The sequence below is a fragment of the Oreochromis aureus genome, linkage group 12 (genome assembly GCF_013358895.1).
Source record: "Oreochromis aureus strain Israel breed Guangdong linkage group 12, ZZ_aureus, whole genome shotgun sequence".
Classification (NCBI taxonomy): Eukaryota; Metazoa; Chordata; class Actinopteri; order Cichliformes; family Cichlidae; genus Oreochromis; species Oreochromis aureus.
Window position 1 is genome coordinate 11853266 of NC_052953.1, and position 24328 is coordinate 11877593.

The 24328-nt window shown below is 37.7% G+C and overlaps 1 protein-coding gene across 2 annotated transcripts; it reads right to left on the bottom strand.

Moving 5' to 3' along the window:
- Window positions 1–729: 729 nt before the first annotated feature.
- LOC116311034 (integrin alpha-2) lies at window positions 730–22381 on the bottom strand. Of its 2 annotated transcripts, XM_031728034.2 has the most exons (30): window positions 22262–22381; window positions 21149–21272; window positions 19467–19576; window positions 19124–19215; window positions 18056–18170; window positions 17430–17557; window positions 15956–16104; window positions 15716–15866; window positions 15134–15299; window positions 13666–13742; window positions 13183–13321; window positions 11288–11433; window positions 11062–11205; window positions 10672–10875; window positions 10457–10587; window positions 10184–10347; window positions 9559–9710; window positions 9343–9453; window positions 8905–8990; window positions 6728–6869; window positions 6405–6485; window positions 6196–6272; window positions 6024–6107; window positions 5816–5915; window positions 5614–5724; window positions 4106–4213; window positions 3667–3780; window positions 3453–3542; window positions 3034–3150; window positions 730–2724 (listed from the first exon to the last, which is right to left on the bottom strand). In XM_031728034.2, the coding sequence occupies exons 1-30, from the start codon at window positions 22305–22307 to the stop codon at window positions 2644–2646; spliced, it is 3540 nt and encodes a 1179-aa protein (XP_031583894.1). In that variant the 5' UTR covers window positions 22308–22381; the 3' UTR covers window positions 730–2643. The 2 variants fall into 2 exon arrangements, with proteins under 2 accessions (XP_031583894.1, XP_039477104.1); XM_039621170.1 differs by lacking the exons at window positions 19124–19215; window positions 19467–19576; window positions 21149–21272; window positions 22262–22381 and adding an exon at window positions 18480–18620.
- Window positions 22382–24328: the final 1947 nt, after the last annotated feature.

Below are 24328 nucleotides of genomic sequence, written 5' to 3' on the forward strand. Positions count from 1 at the left end.
GATTTTATCAAGAGACTAAAGTATCTGGTTATAAAATCTTGTGTGGGTGATCAGGAAACTGACTTTTGATAGCAAAATGAACAAATGTGCCAAATAAAGGTTATGTATAGATTATATATTACTTGTTTGGGAACTTTTAATTGATATTTGAGACAATTCTTCATTTCAACAAATCAAGAAAACATTCATTTGATCTTAAGTTATGTTCAACAAATCATTCAGTGTCTGGTGTGAATGATTTGTGAGATCAGTGTCTTTGAAGAGCTGAAGTTTCCAAAACACTTCCCAACATGCAAGCCCTCTTCTGTCCTGCTGTATCAACTTTAAAGTGCTGGCTCTGGTCCTGAAGCCATTAATGGCATAAGCAAAGGGACAAGCAGGGCTCAGGCTCTGAGCTGAATTTGGTTCAAACAGGCCCATGAAGCAAATGATTAGTACTGACTGGAATGTTTTGCCACTCTAAATCACTGCCAGTATAATAAAGTATAATAAATATACTTGAGTATAATAAAATCCTGATTAGCTCCATGAACTCCTGATATCATGGAGGGCATCCATTTTCATTTGAACAAGCATATTTGTGATAAAATCCCAAAAGATTAGGCTCCAATACCGCATGCATCTGTATCTACAAAAACATCTATAATCTACCTTGAGCATTTGTGCAGAAAAGATGAAGTTTTCTATTGTTTAAAGATAGAAATGGAAAAAACCAAAACAACCAGCAGCTTGGTTTCACAATGCAGAGTTTATAGTTGAAATGCAGGTAGCGCTCAAGAGTTTACAAAGTGCAAAAAAGACCAACAGTTATTAAATCATTTGCTACGACTTGCTGATATACAAGAACGCTGCAGGAATCTGTGAGTAATCATTCCTTTATGATATAACTCATTTATTTGGCTGGAACCGCCAATCACCTGCAGGAGACACTAGAGAAATTAATTTACAAAAGGTATACAAACACTTTCACTGTATCTCATTTCATCAACTCTTTCCACATTGCTCCCTGTACACATATAGACAGAATCCACAGGCTGTTTCACAACACCGCAGCCCATGAGTAATCGTGAAACAGAGTAGTTGAGTCATTTATCAAATTCTATATATTCTCTCCAACAAGGAGACTCGAGCCTAAACTCACAAAAAATATGCTGCTTATTAGAGAGAAATAGCATATTCCATTGAGCCAGATCCAACAAAATGTACACTAAAGACTCTGCTGGGTACTGGCGTTGGCTTGCTGCAAAGGAAAACATTCAGAAACACATTCCTAAACAGTCAAGGGAGAGACTAACCTAACGGTGGGAGAACCTGACAGTCAAAAATGTGAGAGGGAATTAATTGAGTTTGAAGGGAAACTCAGTTGTACTGGAGCGGTCCAAGTAGGGTTCCCAGCAGGGTCAGAGGAGGGGAGAGCAGAGGAGAGAAGAGGAGAGGAGCGGGGTGATGGAAAACAAAATAGCTATAACTCCTTAATTGTGATATACAATTCAATAAGAATGTGGGGCATCCAAATCATCAACTGAGTAATGAAAAAACAAACAAACCAGACTAGAACATTGCCAACACGTCATTTGTAACATGCTGCCATCTTGTGGTAAAGTAGTGCCAGTACATGTTTGGCTCCTCATTCAATCTTTTCTGTAACATGGGTGTTGGCTGCGTGTGAAATATTCTGCCTTCTTTGCTTTTTGTTGTTAATTTTTGGGGATTTTGATGCTGTGTGCTGGCAAAAAAAGGACATCCAGTTTTTGACATCACCATCTATGGTCTGGCTATACATTTGTTATCTGAAATTAAATATGGAAACCATTCTTTGATTCACAGACAAAATAAATAGACACACTTATGTATAAATAGTCAGCCTTAAGCAATTTTCTACCAAACTCGTCATACCTGAATAACTGTGATATTACTGGGATTTTACAAATATCATCAATAACAATAAAAATACACAAATATATATCCCACTGACCCATGTTGTCAACAACATTTCCATATATAAACGCAAATATGGAACCCCATGATTTGATTCTAAAGTATATACAGTACTAACACAGTAATTACAAATTTCACTCACTTTGCATTATAAGTATTGTATCTGTTTTGCATATAAGCTCCTGGTATCACTAGTCCTATTACAAAAAAACAGTCCTGAGTGGCAGAGATGACAGTAGATCTCAAGCTAATTTGTACTACAGAGTTACTGCCTTCTTTAAGAAGTTCAATGTTTTGACAAATGTGCTACATTCACAAGTATTCTAATTGAAAGAGTGATGACTGAAATTCATCAAAACAAACAGTAATGCATAAAAGTGATGCTTTTACAGTGTAAAACTCAAGAGGGCAACAATTCAAAGATTTTAGCAAAGGCTTCAAAATCACTGCAGTACAAAAGGGTGCCAGTGTTAGCAAAAAATACAGTTTTTAACCTATACATTTCAAAGTCAGTGCAAATACTCCACAAAGAGTAAAGACTGATAATAATTCTCTGTAAAGTGTGCAAAGCATTGAATCCCAGTAACACTGACGCTCCAGTTTCCAGTAAAATGCCAGCTTCCAGTGGCGGAGCTGCAGTCTATTCACACTTTACAAGAACTAATGAGAAGTACCAGAAGAAAGAGAAAGCTGTGGGTTTTCTCTTCACAGCACCTCATCGCCCTGCGGGTTGTGCTGTGCATCTTCCGTCTGAAGCTGCTGATACTTTCTTTTGAAAAATCCAAACTAGAAAGAAAAGTGTGACAGAAAAAGTGAACCAAGAATACTTCCACAGACTTTTACAAGACCAGTTACCAGTTTTAACTGTTTTCTTTCTTATATCCCTGTGCTATGTAGCATATTGGTGAGGAATTCTTGGAATCACTAAACTGAAAGCTGCAGATTTCTTTGAAATCATCCGTATCTGTTCATGGCGGGAGGGGGCGGCAAAGATCAAATGCTCATTTTACAAATGTACATCATCCTAAGTTTTACATATCCTACTGTTGTTCCTCTACATCTTAACAAAAAGCAAACAAACAAACAAAAACATACCTTCCACAGCAGCGCAACAGCCAGAGCCAACAGCAACAGTCCAGCTATGACGCTGCCAACTATGACGCCAACTGGAACATCGGCCGTCTCTCCGGGTTTGCTGACTCTCAACCCAAGCTGGAGAGCAAGAGAACAGGAGACATCATTGCCTTGTCTGTCTCCATCAAATTCAGGCGTAATAGTTTAAAATAAAACCAGAAATTGCATGATTAACAATATAAGCAAAAATAAATGAATAAAACATTCTTACATAAGAGCACTCATGTGCTTTACACTGCTCTTTGCATACAAAATTGTGAAAATGATCAGGACAATTGAGTATGCTCATCAGCTGCAGTAACTGTGCTGCTCTTTTAAGCAAACGGCTTCATGTTAGTCAGATTTAAGCAGTAAAGTAACAAACTGAAATATAATCTTACAGTCAGCTGTTTGTTTTTGATAATGAGCAGATCAGGTTTGTCGGTCTTCACTTCCAAACTGGAGGTCAGCTCAACGGTCTGATAGGTGGCCTAACATAAAAAAAATTACACGAATTATGTTAATGTAACTGATTAATTCCACAATTAATAACTTAAGAAACGTAACGATAATAAAAGCAGACCAACTTTCTAAAATCGATATGAAGATATTTACCGAAATAAAAGTGCTGTTCCAGATCCTCGTTTTAACGTTCACAAAGTAGGTGCTCTTAACTTTAGTGTCTTTGAAGATGCACTTTATAGATTCACAGTTTGCACTCTTGCAGTCCTGTTAGTTTAAAAAAACATCAGGAAACAACACTCAATATTAGTAAAAAAAAAAAAAAAAAGCAATGTGATATTATTTAAGGTGCATATACTGCATATACTGTAAGGTTATATGTAAAAAAAGAAAAAATGAATAGCTTTATTATTCATGTAGGAAATACAAAACTATAGAAGTAGTGCATCAAAACAATCATTTTTTGCATACAAACTATTTTCTTACCATATTATGCGTCAAAAGATTTCTGTGCATTATGTGCACATGTGCAGATTTAGAATTGTGCATAACTTCCTGCTACAAGCAACAGTTTTATAAATATTTCACTGACCAGCTTCTCCATTCCTCTGAAGCTCTCCGCAGAGAAGGACACAGTCTGAGTGTTCTCACCGATCTTCAGAGGGTTGACTAGATTGTGTTCACAGCTGACTGAACCTCCCTGCAGAAGGAGGAGAAGCACTCTGTCATTTACTGTATGGATATAACACTTGAATGCAGTAAAAGTTGAAGAAATTGTACGCAGCCTGATAGTTAAAAACAAATTTGGGAGTAAAACTTTAGTAACCAATAGAAACACAAACATTCATAACAGAAAACACTCTTTCATTTCTAAGCTTTGACCACTCGCTCTGCGCTGTGTGTGTGGCTGGTCTCATCTGCCAGCAGTGGAGCGCTGGTGTGGCTCCACTGCCGCACCAGCTAGTTGTGAGTACCTAGCTTGTTGGAGGCTTGACTGTAAACCAGTCAAGCCTCCAACAAGCTAGGTACTGTGTACTGGTTGAGTGTTTAAATAGCCCAAAGCTAATCTGCAAGAAGACCAGGGTTATTGGAGTAGGTTAACACAGGGGTGCTTCCACTTTACTTAAGAGACATGTTGCATTGACCTGAACTGACCCGGAGCAACACTGACTTTTGTCTTTATTAGGGTTTATGTGGGCCTTAAGCTAAATCATGGAAGGGATGCAGGAATTTACTGCAGCACCACATGAAGGTTTTCTGGATCATTGTACGTTAGATGAGCTTGTAAGAGTTGCAGACATGTAAGAACTTGATTTGAGTGGTATTTGTGAGAAATTTTGCAAAGAAAACATAAAATCTGGGAGTATCTGTGGCTGGGAAAGAGGAAGCTGGCCAGCCATTAGTAATGTCATCATTGGTTTCACAAAGAAACTTGACTGCTGAGCAGCAGAAAGAGCCAATTTTGCTGCAGATGTTGTATGAAAAAGAAACAAAAATGGAGATTTAGAAACCACAAGACCATGAACTCCTCTGTATACCAAAGTATTTCAGAGTCTAATGTGAATCTGTCAGCTAAAACATTGATTCCCATTCCAACAGAATGGCTGAAAACCAAAAGAAGTGCAGACCTCAACACTACTTAAGTACTGTGGCAGGATCTTAAGAGAGCTGTGCATAACTGAATGCCTGCAAGCCTCAATGAAATGAAGCAACACTGTAAAGAAGAGTGGGCCAAAATTCCTCCACATCAACACGAGAGACTGATAAAGTCTCTCATGTTGATATAAATGATTACTTCAAGATGTTGAAGGTGGTTCTACAACCTACCGGTACTCAAGCGGACTTAGTTTTTGGCACTCTAATTCTGCATTCCTTTTTAAAAAAATATATAGATAATGACATAATGCCAATAAATATTTATATATAATATATTTTCTGCCCTAATACGTAAAAAACCTTACAATTGAAAGAGGGTGGGATTTTGTTTTACCATGGCTGTATGTATGCATCACATTTCATTACAGATACCTACAGATTTATGAAGTTAAACAGCTTTTAATCTTCTTGAACGTTCCTGGGTTTTGGAAACTGAGAACTCACTGTTTGTTCCTCCACGCCGGTGATGTACAGGAGCCGATTTCCACCTTTACTGGTCATTGGCAGATTAATAGTCAGATATAGAAGGCTCACAGGTAGGTAACTTGTAGAAACCTGTAAATAAATTGCATTACAGACGATAAACTTGTTAAAATAAAGGTAAGAATTCTGATGATATTTTATGAGACTGATTTATTTATTGCACCTCCACTTTAAAGTTATACTCTGGGCCGATGTCATCAAAGGTTTTCACTGTTAACACTGAAGTGGTTGCATCTGCCACAAAGAAGTTGATATTTGGGTGCCTAGAATAAAAAGTACATAAAATGAATGTTTTAACATTAATATCAGCTTTCAGATTTACCCTTTGAGGCTAAATGAGAAAAAATAATATTAAGGTAAGAAAAACTCACCTGGATAAACTAATCCCAGTATCATACTGAACAGGAAAGGAGATGTTCTCTTCATTGTCTGTAATTATCTCCTCTTTGCTATCACTTTAAAGGAAAGAGACAAGATTATTAATCACTAATAATTTTAATAAAGCTGATTACTGGAGCTGAGTTTCTTTATAATTCAGTGTACCTCTTGGCCACAAATTTTAGAATGGCTTTATCTTCCAGCCGATCAAGACTGTATTCAAAGTTTATGTGAAATTTCACCTGTAATGAAATAACACAATATTTTTCCAAATATGTCACAAACAAAAACATGTATATCCAAAAAGATTAGAGAACGTTTACAATTTTATTTTGTTATTTATTATTTTTTCCTTTATGGGGTTTTGTGCTTACCTCTTGGTTTTCTCTTAATACTGGATATCCTACATGGCAAATAACGTTTTCTGTTTGTGATGTGCATTTGACATCCTCTGTCTGTAAAGGCATAGATTTAGTAGAGTACACAACATTATGGACTGTGGCTTTATTCCACTGGCTTTTTCTTGCTTTAATATTTATTTGGCTGTTTTTTATTTATGTATATATTGCTGTTCGTGCACTTTAGTGAAAATAAGAATGAAAAAAACAAATTCTTTCCAAAAAGTTTACTCAAAGAGCATGTTGTTTTTCACATTAGCATCATGTAAACATAAGTAGCTTTTATTAGGCATACTTACCAGAGGAAAGATGGAGGAGTAGTAGAGATTGTTGGAGAACGTTACCACGAGCTGCGTGTTGTATGCATTCTCCTTTTTGTTCTTCACAACAACTTCAAATGACAGCTCTCGGCTGTTAGGGCTTACCAGACTGGGTGCTGAGCTGCAACACAAGAGATCAAATTATGTTTCTTCATGCAACAGCATGAGTATTTTCCAAAATGAGAAGGAAAGTTTAAAATTGTTTACCCCTTTATTTCCCTAAAAGTTGCTTGCTATTAAGGGTGATTTCTTTTACCTAATCATAATTACCACCTTAGACAGTTTTGTGTTGCCTTTCTTAAGACTAAGAGAAACAACCAGTCAAGTGTACAAAACAGAAACCAATACTAGCTGCAAAACCACAAATACATTGAAACGCTGCTGTATGGTCTATAAAGTCCTTCTTACGCATTCATGTGAGTTAATACACCGAGGAGTCAAAATCTTTTATGTTTTTCAGAGTCTGATCCAGCAATTTTATGGGCTCTAATATGTGCAATAAAGCATTGAAGGCAGACTTGTAAAACAGAGAAAACAGAAACATTTGTAATGGTTGTTAAGAGTTAAAAGCATTTCTTTCTTCTATGGTGCACATAATTACTTTACACTTGCCAAGATTTCAGCCCTGTTAGAAAAACAAAGATGCTTTTTTATGGCTGGTATTATAATATTATTGGACTAAAACATGTAGGGCAAGGGTGTCAAACATAAAGTCCGGGGGCCAGAACTGGCCTGTCAAAGACTTCAATTGGCCAGCGGGACAAAATGTGGAAAATGTGAACAAAGACATAAATTTTGAAACTGTAATTTTATACATTTTAAAGCTTGTCTTAGTAATAACAGTAATAAAAAAATAATAAAAATACATTTCTGCTTTTATACAATGTGTCCACCATAAAATAAGCATATTAATTTAAAATTTTCTTTGAATTAACAAAACTTTTTAACTTTATAGGACACTCTGGTCAATGAGCTACCAGCTTGCTGTAATTTTTTATACATTTATTTCTTAGAATTTAAACGCAGAGTTGTGCTGACCAATTTTTTCTTTAACTATGCAATATTTCTTTATCATATATATAGAAAATAAATAGATGTATGGTTCCCATATTGTGATATCTGAGAGGTTAAATGCACTGACAGAAAGGTTATTTTTAGCACACATGAGATCAAAGTGACCCCTGATAACAAATGTGTTTGACATCTCTGATTTAGGAAGAGAGATTACATTAAATAGTTCTTAGGTTTATGAACATGTTCTTCTTATATCCACTTTTGCATTAACATTTCAGGAAGAAAAAAAGCTATTATAGACTAATTTTTTCAAGCCCAGTACCAATATTTGGTGATTTAAAAATCTGAGATTCTGACATTTCAGCCAGTATTATTTTTTCTTTCTTTCATGAAGCATAAACAGATTTGCCTAACATTTGTTATGTCTAATTATTCATTACTGTGCTAAGAGTTTGTGGCGTTCCAAACACGTGTTATCAACAGGGAAGTTCTTCCCTCATGGAAAAACTTTGCAACATCAAGACTCAAAGCATGTTTGCAGGACGCTTCTCCCACTGCCTATTTAATCTGATCATTTCATTCACCAATAGATCGACATATAGCTAATACTGGTTCCAAACACTGGCTTGTTGATAAATTAGTTGGGCTGTATAAGTTACTGAAGATTTATTATTATCATAGTGAAAAAAATACTTCATATATAAAGAAGGACGTAGCCACCTGTTCTAAAAGGCAAAGCAAACACAAAGTACCTTAAATCTGAACTTTTTCTAGTTGCCAGTAGAGGTCTCTGCTGTATTTAGAACTCGGGCTGTATTTAATCTATAAATTTTACTGAACAAAACATGATGCACAGTTTGTAAATTTTGATCCCATAATTACATATAATTTGTTTTATTGATATGTTGTTTTCAGGGCCTTTTTGCAATTATCACTCACACAAATAGTAAAAAAAACAAAACAAAAAGACAAAACATAGCCACACACAAGCTTGTGGCTACCATTACACATCAGGTACATTCATAAAACAAAACTGGTCCTATCTTTACCTGAAAACTCAAAAAACAAAAGTATTCACGACACATGGTGTCAGGATCCCTGCACATGGCATATTTTACATTGTCCAGCTCCGTGTTTCTTACCCGGATGTCTTTTCATCTCTCTTCACACTCAGCACTAGATCACTGTTGCACACCTCATCAGTGCCGCAGTCTTTGGTGAAGGGCATCTAAAACAACGACACAGCAGCAAATTCAGCCAAACGATGCAGCGTTTTTCTAAAACCGCATTTCCAACATAACAGACATCATAACAGAAATGATTACATGTCTGCTAAGTTGGGTGAGCTTTAATCATGCTGCTGGGAAATAACAGCATAACATGACTTACTGAAACCAGCCAGTAATCATCACACAGGTATAACATGTTATTTAAAATGACTGTACAAACAACTTTACAACTTCGTTTACGGTCTTCTGTCACCTGATTTGTTTCCTGTAGGCATAACATGTGGGGAAAATAATAATAATAATAATAATTAACTTAGAATCAGGGACATGTGCTGGGTGTCAAATACTTACAAAGAACTGATAAGCATTTTCAGAAAACTTGTCAAGGACAGGGTTCGCATTTAGATCCGCTTGTTCAATTTCTACTTTCAGACTGAGGGAGTTGACAAAGTCTGGTGTCTCCTGTTGAATACAAAGTGTATGAACAAATTAAAGGATCTTTTTCAAAATAATTCACACCTATTCTGGGGGAAAAAAATGTAGTGTAATATATCCACAATCCACTACCTGAACATAAACTTTGTAATCTTTACACAGGCTTGTGGATGGTACTTGTTCCACATTTTTCAGGAGGCGTTCATTATTTTCTACAAACATTCCTCTTGATGTCACTCTTGAAGACTGCAAGTCAGCATCCAGAGTCAAAGTGTATGTAATATCTGAAAAAACAAAGCAAAAACTATGTGTGGCACATTTTGTTCATTCAGTCAGTCTTTTGTGTTTGGATTTGGAAATTTCATGACAGACAGTTGAACATTTGAGTTTAGTCTTATTGTTATAGTACATGATTATCTTGGTCAGACTTTCTGGACTGATTTGCTTTCCTGTTGAGAATCAGATGATAAACCTGTTACTTACAGCACTTGTCTTTTTGATTAATGCAAGCATAGAGCCACCACCCAGTTACCAAAAATTAGAGTGAAAAGAGAAACAACAAGGCTGACTCAGACTGAGCCAGTCCCCACATACTTAAAATTTCTGCCTTTGTTATTTGATTTTTCTGTTTCTGAAATCATGATTTATGACTAAGCTTTTTAAAAAAAAAAACAAAACAAAAAAAAAAAAAACTGTCATGAACATCTGCATAAGTGTATGAACTCTCTATGCACATGTGTACATATTATATATTTACCGATGGTTCCAGCAGGCGTTGCAGGTCTAAATGCAGCAGTGAAACACAGTTTGGTGTCAAAGCATGAAAGCATGCGACCATTAATCTTGCAGGGTTTGTTGAAAATGTTGATTTTATCAGGACTGAAAGAAGCTTTAACTGTCACAGATGCCACCCTACGGGACCTGAGAAAAAGTTCAGTTTGAAATGACTAGAAACACGGACTGATATAAGCCACACAGTGTAGAAAATCATTGCATAATATTTCCCCTGAGTTGGACTTGCTTAACTCACCAGAGTTGCACCACCTTGCCATAGGCTCCCACTGAGATATCAGGGAGTTTATCACCATTCAGATCTTTATAGCTATCTAGAGACCTTCCAAAGTACTTCAGCTGAGGATCCAGGCTGGAGCCAAGAATTCTCTGAAAAGAAAAAACCCCCATTATGTTCACATATGTTATGTAAAAAGGTATTGTTAATAAAAATGTTAGTAATATGTACTGTACCTGTGAGAAGTCTACACCTGACATGTCCCGCTTTCCATTGTAGATGTAAATAACACCTTTTTCTTTCTCTTCCAGCGGTGCTCCAACTACAACATCGTTGAAACCATCTAGGTCCAGGTCAGGAATAGCAGAGATGGCCATCCCAAAACGTGCATCCATGGTTGGGGGTGGACCGTTAAGGAATCCCTTCTCGTTCAGTATGCCCTTCAGAAGATAACATGGAGATTGTATGCAGCTGATGAAGCTAATTATATAAATTAAAAACAAATCTATAAAAGAAGCAGAATATCTGCTCCTGTCTGCATATGGCGATCAATTTCTTTTGCACTGTTGAACAGGAAAACCATACCACAAAATGTAACTAAAACAGTAGTCAGTGGTTAGTTTTACCTTGGTGACAGAGAATAGGAAGACTCTGCCTTGCTCTCTCTTTAGCTCACTCATGTACATGGGTGCACCAACCAGCAGGAAGTCTGTCGTCCCATCTTTGTCTACATCCAGAGAGCACAAGACGCTTCCAAAGTATGAGCCAATCTGGGAAACCAATCAACAACCGTTAACTCTGATCCTCACACTTCATGCCACATGAATCACTCATCTGGAGTCAGGTCAGTACCTGTTTTCCTCTTTGAGAGTCTATGATATGAGATTGCTTCTGAGCATCGACAGTGTAGACGATAACTTGTCCAGAGTGGTTTGAACGAGGTGCACCAGCCACAAAGTACTCGTTGGGTCCAACGCGTATTGTGGTGACAGAGTAACCTGGAAAGCAACATAAGGAGAAAATTCACTAACTGACAGCTTAACTCTACATATTCTTACTAAGTAAGTGGCAGAATGTAGAACAATAACATAGATTTACTCAAGTCCTCAGTTAATCCTGCTAATAAGTACTCCTCTACATTTATTCAACAACGTAGGTGCTCTCAGTTATTCTAGCTGTTCAGACCTCTAGTCAGGCGCACTTTGGGTGTAGCAGTGCTGTGAATGATTTTGCTGAACTATTTATGAATAAGAACAATGGCGCAGAAAGGTGTCCTGCTTCAACAAGCACTATAACATTTCATAAGGGTGATATCAATCGAGAGCAGTTTGTACATGCCCCCGCTGTCTCAAGAAGCTGAAAAATAAAGGAAAACATCTGGGGAACTTTTTTTTTTTAATCAAGGACTTACTCGATCAAAATCTTTTCTGCGTTCACAACTCCATCAATTTTGATGAGACCCCCAAAACTACTGGCAGAACTGCATCCCCAAATCTTGACAGAACCGCCACCTTCTTTTACAAATAGCTGTAGACACTCACTGTTGTACCCCTCTCCTCATCTCCTCTCCTCATCTCTTCTCCTGATCTCCACTGTATATTTAAACCAAAAATCCCAAATTTGGATTCATCACTCTATAAGACATGCTGCCACTCATTTCTAGTCCAGTTCTTGTGTATTTTGGCATACCTCAGCCCAGGTGCCTTTTTTCCCCCCACATGTTTTTGAATATACCCAGATCTCAAAACCCCCAAAACAAAACAAAAAATAATTGATTAAAGGGCACCACCTCTGCCCTAATTGTACAACCCTATCACAGCACAGTATTTCTCCAACCTAATGCCTGATTGGTTCAATAATCAGCATTCAGCAACGCGCTGGACTCCTGCAGCTGTTGCAGAGCAACGTGATCTGCTAAAGCACCTTAACATTGGACAAGAACCCGAGGAAGACATGGGTTAGTTGTCTCTTGTTGCTGTTGCAGCAGAGATATTGCACTGCCTCAGACACAAACCCAGGTTGCCACTTCTCAGAGCGGCGACCGACTTAACCACAGTGCAAAAAACTGAGAATCTTGCTGTTTGTTGTAAAATGTTCATTGCAATCACTTAGGAGTGCCATCACACGCTTACCACACTGTCTCACAGTTCATGTTCAACTGAAAAAGCAAATTCATACCTGGCCAGTCTATGACGTTGTAAACACCAGATCAAATTTTGGATTTACAAAGGCTAATAGCTCTTTGCAAATCACCTTGTTGTTGCAAAAATATTGTATTATTTTGCTATTATTTTATTATTTAATCTCCAACTGTGCTAGATTTGGAATCTTTAATGGATTTGACTAAAGAAATTGGAACAAATTATGTGTTTTTTGTGATACGCTGCTAGCAAAAACAGTGCCCAACGATAGAATTTAAAATTCAGTGTTTGCTAAGTTGTCTGCTATATGTACTGGTTCATCCCTTGAGCTAAATGCTTTTTTATGCTTGAATGATTCAGGTTGGTGCTAAGCTACTTAACAAAGGTTTTACCCTGAAAACTACAACGATTGGACTGAAATGAGTGAAAAAGAAAAATTTTATATGTAATGGTTTTCAAAGCCATGCAGTTGTAGTGTTAATGTATTGGTATTAAAACTAATAGCCATCCATTACACCTATCCCTGTAGTGTTTTATGCAAACAGTTATCTAACAGTCAAACTGTATTATAGATTTGGTCCAATAAATGAAGAATTAAATGCCTACCCAGTAGAGAGCTATGGTTTTTGTCTTGCAGTGAATCTTCAAAGGCTGAAAGAGGGAGAATATGTACTTGTGACCCTGTTTGATGTACGACAGTCCCACTCCAGGCATAGGCTCCCACTGCTCCGAGCATCAATACATCCTTAAAGAGAGAACATCAAAATCTAGTCAACAAACACTACACCACTACATGACTGCATGACCAATATGCACATATAACATAAATCGGACAGTGCATGTTTTAAAAAAAACTGTTCACGTTCATGATCAGACAGCTGAGTAAAAGCCACATCCTCTTTCTTTTAAAGGAGAACTGCAAGAGAATGTTTTTTTTTACACATGAACCATCACATACAATACTAACCACTTTAACCAGCTGTTCTTAAAGTGGTTTTGCATATTTTCACAGCTTAGCAGGCAAGAAAAAAGATGTCTGACAAACCTTTACCCTTTTTAATCTGATTCATTTTTTGGCTGGGTGGGTACCTGTTTGCTGGAGTAGTGAGCACTGAATCCAACTTGGGACATCTCCATTTTGAAGCTGTCTGCCCCTTTTCCAGTGCCTTGTGGGAACAAATCATTATATGTACACCAAAATCAAAACCCAGAATGGTAACATAAAGATAATGAAAACTCACATGTTAAGATCTTAAGTTAAAAAAGACATGTCATGAAATTAATCTACAGTGCAGTGAATTTGCTTCCTTCCTGATTTCTTAGTTTTCTGCATATTTGTCACAAGTAAATGTTTCAGATCATCAAACAAATTTTAACAGTGGACAAAGAAAACTAAAAATAGGGCCTGATTGCTGCTTAAACAGAACCTGTCTAACAAAATAAAGATTTATTAGGCTAAAAGATCTCAAAAGGTAACTCATCATGTCACGATCTAAAGAACAGATAAGAAACAAAGTCACTGGACAGAGTTACAAAGCGTTTGCTAAAACCTTGGGATACAGCAAGAGTCCACCAGTGACTCACCCAGGAGGTCACAAAAGAATCCAGAATAACAGCTAAAGAACTGCAGGCCTCTTGTCTCAGTTAAGGTCAGAGTTCACGATTTAAAATTAAGAAAGAGACTGGGCAAAAATGGCATCCACTTCCAAGGTGAAAAAGACTGCTGACCAAAAAGAACACAAAGACTCATCTCACATTTCTCAAAAAACATCTTGGTAGCCACCCAGACTTTTGGAAGAAAAAAAAAGCTGAGTCCAGCTACATGTGCCATAAAACTAACAGCATTTCATGAAAAGAACATCATATCAACAGTCAGACGTGCTGGTGGCAGTATGATAGTCTGGGACTCCTTTGCTGTTTTATGACCTTGACGACTTGCCATAATTGATGGAGCCGTGAACTCTGCTCTCTACAAGAAAATCCTGAAGGAGAATATTTGGCCTTCGGGTTGTGCTCTGAAGTTCAAGCGCTGATTATGCAGTAGGCCAATGATCCGTAACACACCAGTGAGTCCACCTCCAAATGGCTCACAAAAAGAAATTCAAAATTTTTCAAAGTCTGGACTCAAATCAAATTGAGATGCTTTGGAATGACCTCAAACAGGCTGTTTAGACTTGAAAACCTTCCAATATTCCTGAAATAAAACAATTCTCCTAAGAAGAGGGGGCCAAAATTACTCCACAGTGATTGGAGTGAGTCATTGACAGTTATCACAAAGCTTGATTGCTGCTCTTGCTGCCAAGGGTTGCACAACTACTTATTAGGTTCAGGGGGTAATTACTTTTTCAGACAAGGCTAGGTAGGTTTGGGCAGCGTTTTCCTCTTAATAAATGAAATAATCGGAAACATTTTAAAATGCAAAAATCAAGCAATCAAGATGGGGGCAAATACTTTTTTTTATGGCACTGTACATCCACTGTCACATAGACTATATGTTCTGCATATAGTTACAGTACACACAACAACAGGACGGGAAATGGCATAATCCTCTATGTACCTTCTATGCTGAAGATGCGGTCGCCCAGAGTTCCAGCGATGGTGTAGAGGACTGCCTCTTCGGATACGTTAAAGAAATGTTTCTCTGTGGGTGAACTGGCGATGGATTTGATTTCACTTATAAGCTTCTCTGTGTCGATGTTATTTCTTGTGTAATAACCCAAGACCTATTATTATTTAAAAAAAACAAAACAGCATTTCCAGATTGGACAAAGTAAATATAAAGAGGTTTAAGTAACAAATCAAATCAGCAAATTAATGAGCAAATATAAACTATCAGAAAGGGAATTTAATGCAGGTCAGTACCGTGCAGTTAGCAAGTACTGTTAGCAAGTACAAGTTAGAAAGGTGAACTATAAAACTGGTTCTATACACTTGTCAGAGTTTGCACATAAAGTGAGCAGTTCTTTAAAACAAAGGATGCTTAAATGCAGAAAATGAGGAAATGTCACCATTACATAATACGTATGATTCAAGTCATGGAAATTTATCTTAAATATGTGACTTGGTTACCTGAAATTCAGTGTTATGATCATACTTTTTACACATGAATAATCAGCGTAAATGGTAGATGAGCACTTACAGCAATACCGAAGCGGGTAATGCCCTTCTTCTCACAATCGGCAATAACTGCTTTTGTCTTAGATGCGTCATGTGATTCACCATCAGTGACAACCACCATCACTTTGGCAGCGTTTGGTCGGCCACCGTTTTGTTCACTAAAACCGACAGTACTGAAGGGAGAGGACAAGGCAGGATATTGGATTTATTTATGGATAAATAAAACAAATATATGATTCTGATGTGATAAAAATCAACTAACCTGGCAAACTCAATTGCGTGGAAGGTATTGGTCATGTCCCCAGACATCTGCGTTATTTTAGATGCTGCAGCAATAGTGTCTTTTTTGTTTTTATACTGATTCAGTTTGAATTCAAATTTGGGGTCCACGGCATACTGAATGACGCCAACCTAACATAATAATGTTAAAAAAATAATGCATCGAATTACAGACTGTGGCAATAATGATAACAGAAAAACTAGAAAAAACCAGACTAATTACAGTCATGTGGAAATGAAAGTGTCCCCTTTTTCAATTACAGGGATTTACATATCAGGACATTATAAAAAAATGATCTGTTGGACTATATATATAAATTAAGAGGGTAAGTGGGAACAGGAAGTTTTGGCAGTTTCCTTGTCGGAAGGTTTCAGGAAAAAAAACATCAGGAAAGATCTTTGAAAAGCAAACATTACTGCTCAGCAATCTGGGGAGGGTTAAAAGGCCATTGCTAAACAATTTGAAATCCATCAGTCTACATCCATCCATCCATCCATCCATTCGCTTCCACTTATCCTTTTCAGGGTCGCGGGGGGCGCTGGAGCCTATCCCAGCTGTCATAGGGCGAGAGGCGGGGTACGCCCTGGACAGGTCGCCAGTCTGTCGCAGGGCCAACACACAGGAACAGACAACCATTCACACTCACATTCACACCTAGTGGCAATTTGGGTTATCCAATTAACCTATCCCCACAACAGTCTACAATGGAAAAGATTATCCACGTGTCTAAAACCTTCAAGACAGCTGCCAATCTGGGAGTTGACATTCAACCCAACGTCAGACCTGCAATGCTCAGAAAAACTGCAAAGTAAACCAAGAGCTCCATCTCACATTCTGGTCTTAGTTAGTGTGTTAAATATTAAAGTTTATGTACAACTAGACACAGACACAGCGATGTAGGGGTGATTATTTGGGCTTGTTTTGCAGCCACAGGAGCTGTCTGACGCCAAAATTTGGTCATGCATCAGGAGAACGATCCTAAGCACAGCAGCAAATCTACAACAGACTCAACAGACTGACCTCAAACTGACTGAAATCATGTGAGAGGACAGCAAGAGAGCTGTGCTTAAACAAATTCCTGCAAACCTCAACAAACTGAAGTGACCTTGTGAAAAAGAGCGGGCCAAACCTCAAACAATGATGTGAGACACTAATAAAGTTATCTGTGGTCAAATTACTGATTCATGGTCTGTGCATACATTTTCACACACTGCTTCAGCATTTTGGCCTAGTTTTTGTTCAGTTATTACATCATGTAAACTGTAATTTGTTCTTGTTAATTTGAGGTTGTATTTATCTCATTTTAAGCTCTGGTAAGGACATTACCAGATTCTTACAAGGATATTATGTCCTGAGATATAAAACCTTATAAGTGAAAGTGGATGTAATTTCTTTTTACCAAGACTGTAAGTCAAAACTATTCCCAGCTTTGTCTTAGCTTTAGTTGCATAGTCACCTGTGTACTTTGGGGTCCAATGTCAAGAGTGGGTAATAATTTCTTCAGGAATTCTACAATGGGTTCCCAAGGAAAAATGCTGTTGGAGCCATCCAAAACGATCACAATGTCCATCGGCCCTCCACACTCTGGAAAAAGTCAGTAGTAATTAAATAAATGTGCTCATGCAATGCATTTCTTTATCATTCATTCAGCCACAGCCTTGAGTTCTGACACTTGCTTGGTATAATATGTCATATTTAACTCCTAGTTGCACTTCACACATTATTGTGTCTTTCAACAGTTTAAACAAAATCAGGAATCAAAACCACAACAAGGCCACAAGAAAACAAACCTTCACAGTAAAACAGAAGGTAACCAAAAGATATGACTAACAATGAAACACGAAGGAACTTGAAAAATGAAGAACATTGTCTGGTGAAAAAAATATTTCAAACTTGGTCTTTAATTACAAATTTTTGTCACATTTTCCAGAACACCGGGATCTATCTGAAACTGGTAAGTAAAGAGCTATAGATTAACAAAAGGCTGTATTTCCTTTAGTTAGTATTGAGGGAATACTGCATGAAAAGGCAAGCACTACATGAAAGATAATGAACTATACACAGCATATTAAACGTTCTTACGCTGGACAGCTGGAGCAAAGGCAGGTTGAGGCCGAAAGACGGGATCCAATTTGGCACATACTCCTGGGTAGAAGTTTTGAGTGCCACACTGCTGACCCCAAAGTGGACCGCATGTCTGTATCAGCCAGAAAGGAAGAAACAAGGAAGTTTAAAGGAAGCTTGTTGTTATGAGTATCTTTAAAAATTTGCAGTAATATCTTGTATTTGAACATTTTTCCCGTCAATATATATAGCACAACATTAGGTGAACTAATATCAACTAATGCCCTTAGTTGATATCAGTTCAATTCTGTTTTATTTAAACAGTGCCAAATCACAACAACAGTCGGCTCAAGGCACTTTATATTGTAATTTAAAGACCCTACAATAAATATTATATCACGCTTTGATCATTTTGGCCAGTTTCTCATTCGAGGTCATCTACCTGTGCATTTCTGGACAATTTTCATCATGGGTGCTATTTTTACATCACTCTGTGGAAGTCCCACTTTCAAGCACTTTCATAGACACTCTGTATCTTCCTCATGAACCTTGAATTTAGATCCTCAAACCGTCTCTGGCTGCAACTCAGAGACCAAAGTGAAATTCTTAATTATATCTTGTATTGTCAGTTTTCTAAGGGTCATATTTACCTGCAAATATCAGTACACAGTTCAGGTCCATCTAGTATGGGCTACATACTACAACAACTTCGAAACAATCCAATCTAAACAACCAGCTCTGCTTGTCTAGTCTAGCTCCCTAAAGAGACCACACATATTTTTTATCAGTGGGGTAAGTCACACACAGTTTGTGCCAACTTATAAATAGGAAGGAAATTATGTAGTAGCAGCCAAACATAGTCAATAAGGCATTAATAGGTCTTCATTAGAACTGTGATGTATGGTGTAACGAATAAGTAGTTGTGTTGTAAAGGCCTAACTGAATAGAAAGTGTTAGTCACTGAGGTGGTTATAAAAATACATCACTGAGCATATAGACTGGAAATAGCTCTCCTTATGCTTAGCTATACAGTGTTATTTCCTTTCTATGATATGTGTGAAGACGCACACACTCAAACAAACATACCGTCAAACCATTGTCACCAGGCATTCGAGTAAGAGTCAAACCCAGTGACATGTTGGCATTGACATTTTTAACCTCTGGAACATTGACAGAATCTGTAAAAAAGTGGCAAAGACAACATTACATTACTGTTATCATCAAGAATTTCTACAACCTGAAGAAAAAGCTTCTAAAAGCTCAATATATGAAATTATTACAACTTTGCTGGATTCAACTGTTATGTCTGACGAATTTCGAAACATAGAAAGGACAGAATGACTTCTTGTGTGTTTCTCTGCAATGTAGCCTCTTATTTGTTTATTTTTTAGGGATTTTAAGCACATGAAACAAACATCAAAAACCTTACCTTGAAGATTGAGCTTATCACATCTGTTATTGGATCCTGTGATGGGACATTTGTAAATATCCCCCTTCCTGTTTTGACTGTAACCACTCCAAGGAGCACCAACCAGGAGCCTAGGAAAAAACAAAACAAAACCATGCACTGTTGGCCTTATCCTTAAAGCTTTACCTACATATGCGAAATTTTGGTAATTGCAAAAACACAAACATTTTCACATAAAATACAGAAAACTGTTTTTATATCAGGTTATGAACTTGCAGCAATGGGTTTTTCTGCTCTTTTTAATAACATATGTGTATAATTCAATCATTTCATTCTTTAAAACAAACAGCGCAAGTTCAAACGGAAAATATCCACGTCATGTACTTCATTCCCACAACATCCAGCTCTTTCTTGCTGTTACTCGGACATTTCTCAAAATCTAGAGCTCAACAAGGCACAGGAAGAGGCACTCATCATTCTGTCATATATGGTATGATGTGTAATAGTGTGTATCTCCTGTTTAGTTTGTGGACTACCATGCAACATGCAATCAGTAGTCTTTATCAGATTCTGTATTTCTAAGTTGCGCAAATGGGATGGGTCACTCCTTCAGACGGTGAGTTACTCTGACAAATGGTGACTCAGAGTGTACAACATTCAGACACCAAGTTGTTATTACTGTTTAACTAATGTTAAACAGTAATGAATTTTATTACTACTTTACTGTTACACATGGATAATAAAAATTGTCGTAGAAGGTTTAAAACAGTAAAGTCTGTACCTTATTCAATATTGATCAGCTGTTATATGTGACAGGTAATATCAGCACACGTTTAGTTACATGTTCATATCTGTGTGAAAATGCTCAACTGCAGTAGTGATACCACAGGAAATGAAATGGCATCGTTTGCACACTACAACCCTTATAAGAGTGTGGTGATAACTGTAGATGAACACCAGCTGTTTAACAACAACAAAGTGCAGCTTTTTAAAGCATGGAATAAAATCAGGCCACTGCAGTTTCCATCTGCATAACTTAAAAACTAAATAGTACGTGAACTGTTGACATATAGTTAAGACTTTTGTAACTGTTGGACGCTGCAATAAAATAAAGACTAAGGCCACATTTTTGCAATGGAATGTATTGCTTTGAAAACTTGCTTGAACTTGGTGGTAGCGTAACAGTGTGGAGACTTGTTTGTGTGCCAGTAAGTGGCTTGAACATTACTAGTTCCATCTCTTTGGAGTAATAGGCTATTGTTTCCAACTTGATTCTTTTGAAAATAACATGATGTGACTGCAAATGCACTATCTGATTCAAAGATTCAAAGATATTAGAGTTTGTGTACAACAACAGGATGTTTTTTTCTCAAGTGTAAAATTGCTTGAAGCTTTTAAGTCAGTTTGGAGCCAATCACTCTGTGACGCACATCAGACTCTTTGCGCAACACAAAATTGAGCCTGTTGTAGCGTGCAGGCTTGTAACGTTGACCTCAAACCTGTCCTCTGTGAATGTCATTATCTCCCCCACTTTTAATGCTGTTTTAGGAAAACTGCAAAGTAATGTGCACACCACTTGAAGGCTTATAGCAGCTTGATGTTTTTGCTATAAAACATTAAAGACAAGAAAACATGGCCATGACACATGGCTATGACACTGAAACCCCTTTTCACTTTTTTTATGTGATGACAGAAATTCATACCATTTGCCTTGATTGTTTTCCACTTGTTGGACTGTGTAACCAAACTCTTCTTTTGCTGTTCCGCTAAAGATCTTGGCACCTGCAATACCAAGGTTGAAGGACTGTGCCTGCCAGATACTGTCAGCTGGTGGAGGGGAAAGAGGAATTAACATCACAGTGTGACAACACAAATATCTATCTCCATTACATATTGCATTTGATGTCAGAGCAGGATTATAAGTAGTACAGCTTTAGTTTTATCTTTAGCAACAACCTGAGACATCTGTGGTTCATGCTCTGTTAAAAACCACATCACCGTATCTCAGTGAGAAAGGCAGACCTTAAAAAAGCTTTAGGCACTCAGAGCTCATACATTTCATGAAGAGTTGAAGTTTGTGTCAGTAGAAGCTGTAACGGATCAGACTGTTTCTAAAGAGATGGCTGTATTCCCAAACACATCCATTTGAATCCCCTCAGGTAGAATATTTTGGTGCAGTGTTAGACACACAAGCCCATACAGGCAGAGCAGAGCTCAGCTTTCAGCCTGCCTCTCTCCCTTCTCAGCAGGTAAAGGATTCACGAAACCTCCACCAGTCTTGTGTCTTGCCACGCCCGTGTACCTGCAGCACAAAAAAGCTCGCTGCGTCCCGTGCACACCCTAAAAAACCATGAATAACAACTGGAACAGGAACAGAAATAAGGACCGGATTAAAAATGTCTGTCGTGTTTTGCTCCACAGCTGCCACACATTGGAGGGCAGCGATAGCGAGCAGTATGTGAAAATATTAATTATTTCCTCTATGATCCACATAACGTAGAGGCTTGACTATGATATTAATTCTACAAGAGACGAATAAATGCTGGAAATCTCATTAAAAATAATCTCCTGGCTAATTATCCGGTGAAATTCACACGTTTTGCAATATGTTCAAAATGCGCAAAAACCGTTCAGAGGCTGAAGTCAAATATACATCGAATAAGTGATACAGCTTAGGGAAAAAAAGATCTTCTGAAAAACTATGAAATCGCCGCTTTTCCCGGCGAGGATTGGCTGTTTATCACCCTCGAAAGGGTGGCGGCGAAAAAAAAACGTGTTAACATCTTTAAAGTCCAAAACAGAAGTTTGGTACTTACTTATGACAATGAAAGTGAAGAGAGTATTCCGCCAGAAGTGCTCCATCCTCACCGTTAGCCCATTTAAGTGAACAAATAAAGTCCCGCACTTGTCAAAACAGACCGCAGCGCGCAGTCTGCGGTGACGCGCCGGACAGTCTAAATATGGCTCTGTCTTCCGCTTACCTGTACACACAGAAAGTAGGCTACCTTCAAATAGTGAGCAATAAACTCAGAGGAACTGGACCACTTACAGTCTGGGGTGTGCTCAAGCTATAGCTCTATATAACTCGAAACCAAGTTATATAGAAACAGATAAGAGCAGACAGCAGCCCCTCAGGCAGATTAGTCCAGTTTAAAGTCCACTACTTTGAAGATGAAATCTCCGAGACATAAGGAAAGGAAATATGAGTGTTCTAAACAAGCCCACACCCGTCACCCTTAATTTGAATCCCCTTTAATCATCATTCCAGGGCTTCGCTATTTGTGGACTAACAACACTTAAATCATCCGCTGCCAAATAAAAAGCAGTTCTCATCAATCAGTTAACAGAGAACAGTCTGAGACGTCTCCTCACCCCCCTGAGCTCGAGCTACTCTTTGTATTTACAAATCACTGCAGAGCGGAGAGTTATGTTCATGACAGGGCAGCTACTATATTAAGAAATGTCAAATATCCAGAACCTATAAAATGATGCCCAAACAATAGAAAACTCTATGAGATATGTTTGAAGAGTAACCAAAAGCCTTTCTATATTAACTGGAAAACAATGACGTAGGCCTTTCATAAAGCAATGGTCAGGGTGGTGAAAGAGTTGAAAGAGCGGTTCCTTTCCAAATTGCTCACTTAGAAACATCTTTTGCCGGAGCTCATTGCGCAATATACCCCAGACAGATAATTACCCCCTCTGATGTCATAATGTTTAATGAGCAAGTAACTCATAGTAGTTAGGTTGTGTAACTATTTTTTTTTTTATTCACATTAACTTGGAAGCCTGACTCAGACTGTGAGTGTTTGGATCTAGAGTAGGTCTGAAAAGGACCCTAATGACTTCATGTCAGTTAGATATTTTTAAAACAAGGCCTGCATTGTGAACAGGGGTTGTGGAATGTGAAAGATGTTTGCCAGGAAGTGACGGGTTTAGATTGTATTGTTGGGAAATGTAACTTTTTTGTCAAGAAAATAGTAGTCAAGAGTCTGTGAAAGCCTCGTTTTAAATTTGAAGATTGGCGTAGTCATAGTTTCCCCCTTCAGCTGAGCTATAATGTTAGTACACTTCCTGTGGGTTGTGGATACCGACAGTAGAAAGAGGCCAGTGGTAAAATACATACTTCTGTTTTTCAATTTTTCCTTTTCATTGTTGTTGTTTTGATTGAAACGTAAACTAGAATCAGTGGTTTAAGGTAATAAATATTGAATATTTGACTGGTCTTATATAATGAGGCCCAAGAGTATGCAGAATAATTGCTTGTCTTAATAATGAAATGAAACAGGAATTTTGCTAAACCCTGTCCCATTTCCAACATAACAGTATCGTGATGCTTCTCTTTTGCCATCCTCAAAAGTCACAAAACTCACTGGAACACAAAAAAATATGATTTGAACATCATTTACTGTTTCCTCCTCGCCAAGCGTCATATATTAAATGAAAGTTAGGCATCAACTGACATAAGACGTTAAGGCTTTGGCATAAGGCTAAACCCCTTTGGTTAACAGCAGCTCTTCTGTTAACCAAAGGTGTGATTCAACCGTAAGAATGTGAAGACAGTGTCATTATGTAGCTTATTAAACTACTGAAGAAATAAATGACCAAAAGCAAATGAAACAAATATTATGTGGGAAACAGGCTTCTGCCCCCACTCCTTTATTTATATCAGTTTACTCAGTTGTTTTCACTGGAAGAAACAATGCATACCAGTATTCACAGCTAAACCTTTGTCATACCTCCTTTGTTTGCGCAGCATGACAATGTAAGACATCTGGTGAGCTGGAGCACCTTAGAGTTCAAAATTGGCAAGTTTAAGAAATTCTGTAGTAGTGATGCAAAGACGTTCCTGGAAGGGGGCAGGCTTCTTTTCAAATGGTTGT

Excerpts from the sequence above, each read along its gene's own strand:
- LOC116311034 (XM_031728034.2), bottom strand. The coding sequence starts at position 22,307 with ATGGAGCACTTCTGGCGGAATACTCTCTTCACTTTCATTGTCATAA. Across the intron at positions 19,577-21,148 it reads GAAAACAATCAAGGCAAATG|GCTCCTGGTTGGTGCTCCTT; the intron begins GTATGAATTTCT and ends GTTTTTTCCTAG. Across the intron at positions 6,870-8,904 it reads AGAGATGAAAAGACATCCGG|CTCAGCACCCAGTCTGGTAA; the intron begins GTAAGAAACACG and ends CTTGTGTTGCAG.